At 42.3% G+C, this 1424-nt stretch overlaps 1 protein-coding gene across 1 annotated transcript in view; it reads left to right on the top strand.

Moving 5' to 3' along the window:
* LOC107567993 (Krueppel-like factor 12) overlaps positions 1-1424 on the top strand; it is a 33854-nt gene extending 32430 nt beyond the window's left edge. The window contains exons 5-6 of the mRNA XM_016253827.1: positions 192-349; positions 459-1424. Of these exons, the coding sequence (XP_016109313.1) occupies positions 192-349; positions 459-652 (352 nt within the window). The 3' untranslated portion in view covers positions 653-1424. The remainder of the gene's footprint in view (positions 1-191; positions 350-458) is intronic.

Genomic DNA, 1424 nt, shown 5'->3' with positions numbered 1-1424 from the left:
CAGAGATGTGAGTGGGGGGGTGTGTGTGTGTGTGTGTGTGTGTGTGTGTGTGTGTGTGTGTGTGTGTGTGTGTGTGTGTGTGTGTGTGTGTGTGTGTGTGTGTGACTATCATTGTTGTACTAAACAAAACTGTCTTCATGATACTCTTAATTGCTTCCAATAACATTAGCAATCATGTGCTGTCATTGCAGTTCCCTGTTGCCGTTCAGCATCGAGAGCCTGCGGAGGCCCAGGCCTTCAGAGTCTCCTGACTCAAAGAGGAGACGCATTCACAGGTGTGAGTTTGAGGGCTGCAATAAGGTTTACACCAAGAGCTCTCATCTTAAAGCCCACAGACGCACACACACAGGTGAGTCAGCCTACATTTCCATCAGGTCAAGTTTTGAAAAACGTTCTGTTCCTGTCAAGTACTTTATTTATTTACTTTCTCTATATGTGTTTTTCTCTCTCTCTCTCAGGTGAGAAGCCATACAAGTGTACGTGGGATAACTGCACATGGAAGTTCGCTCGCTCTGACGAGCTGACACGACATTACCGCAAACACACCGGCGTCAAACCGTTCAAATGCAGCGACTGTGACCGCAGCTTCTCCCGCTCGGACCACCTCGCCCTCCACCGTCGCAGACATGCCCCACAAACATGCATAGTGTGAAAAAGACATTTGATAGACTATAAGCAGACAGAGCAGGTCTCTATCTGCCAGTGTCGCATGCAGAAGGTCTGGAATTACTCCTCGCACAACAAAGAGGTGAAAGACATGGGGATTTGACAGGAATGAGAGTCCATGTTGAAGATGAGGTCCATGTATTATGAGATTCATCTACATTTATCTACATTTCCGTCGTATGGTTTGTCTTCTGCACTTTTATGTGAGGCTTATTCATAAAGGTGGAAGCCACAGAGTACTAACTATTGAAAAGCCATGTGCTGTTAAAGGTGCTGTATACGATTTTTACACATAAATACTATAGAATCAGCAAGCAACTATTTGCTATGTAATGATATTATAGTGTAGGAACAACATCCTAAGCAGAGAGTAAAGTCAGAACCCATCTGTTTGTGTAATTCGAGCCTTTCTGTTACTGTTAGCCCTCCTTGCATTTATAATAAGATAGTATGGAGCATTCCCACATGCCATGTTTCTATATTAGCTAGTCACTTGACATTGTTTACAAAGGCCAAAGGTATCTCAGTTATCTCTCATTATATATGAAGAGATGCCATGTATTTATGTTCAGTTATTTCACTTTAATGGCAATGAAAAGAACCTATTCATTGCCATTAAAGTGAAATTACTAAACCTACACATGAGAGCCTGAGAAAAATACTCATTTTATAAGAACATTTCAGATGGCACTTAGAGGCTTTAAAGGTGGGGTAAGTGATTTCTGGTAGCCAATGTTGACATTTGAAATGACCAAAAC

This window comes from Sinocyclocheilus grahami, unplaced genomic scaffold (genome assembly GCF_001515645.1).
Source record: "Sinocyclocheilus grahami isolate Dianchi unplaced genomic scaffold, SAMN03320097.WGS_v1.1 scaffold1204.1, whole genome shotgun sequence".
Taxonomy (NCBI): Eukaryota; Metazoa; Chordata; class Actinopteri; order Cypriniformes; family Cyprinidae; genus Sinocyclocheilus; species Sinocyclocheilus grahami.
Note: the sequence above shows the minus strand (reverse complement) of the source record. Positions and strands in the feature narration are given on the sequence as shown.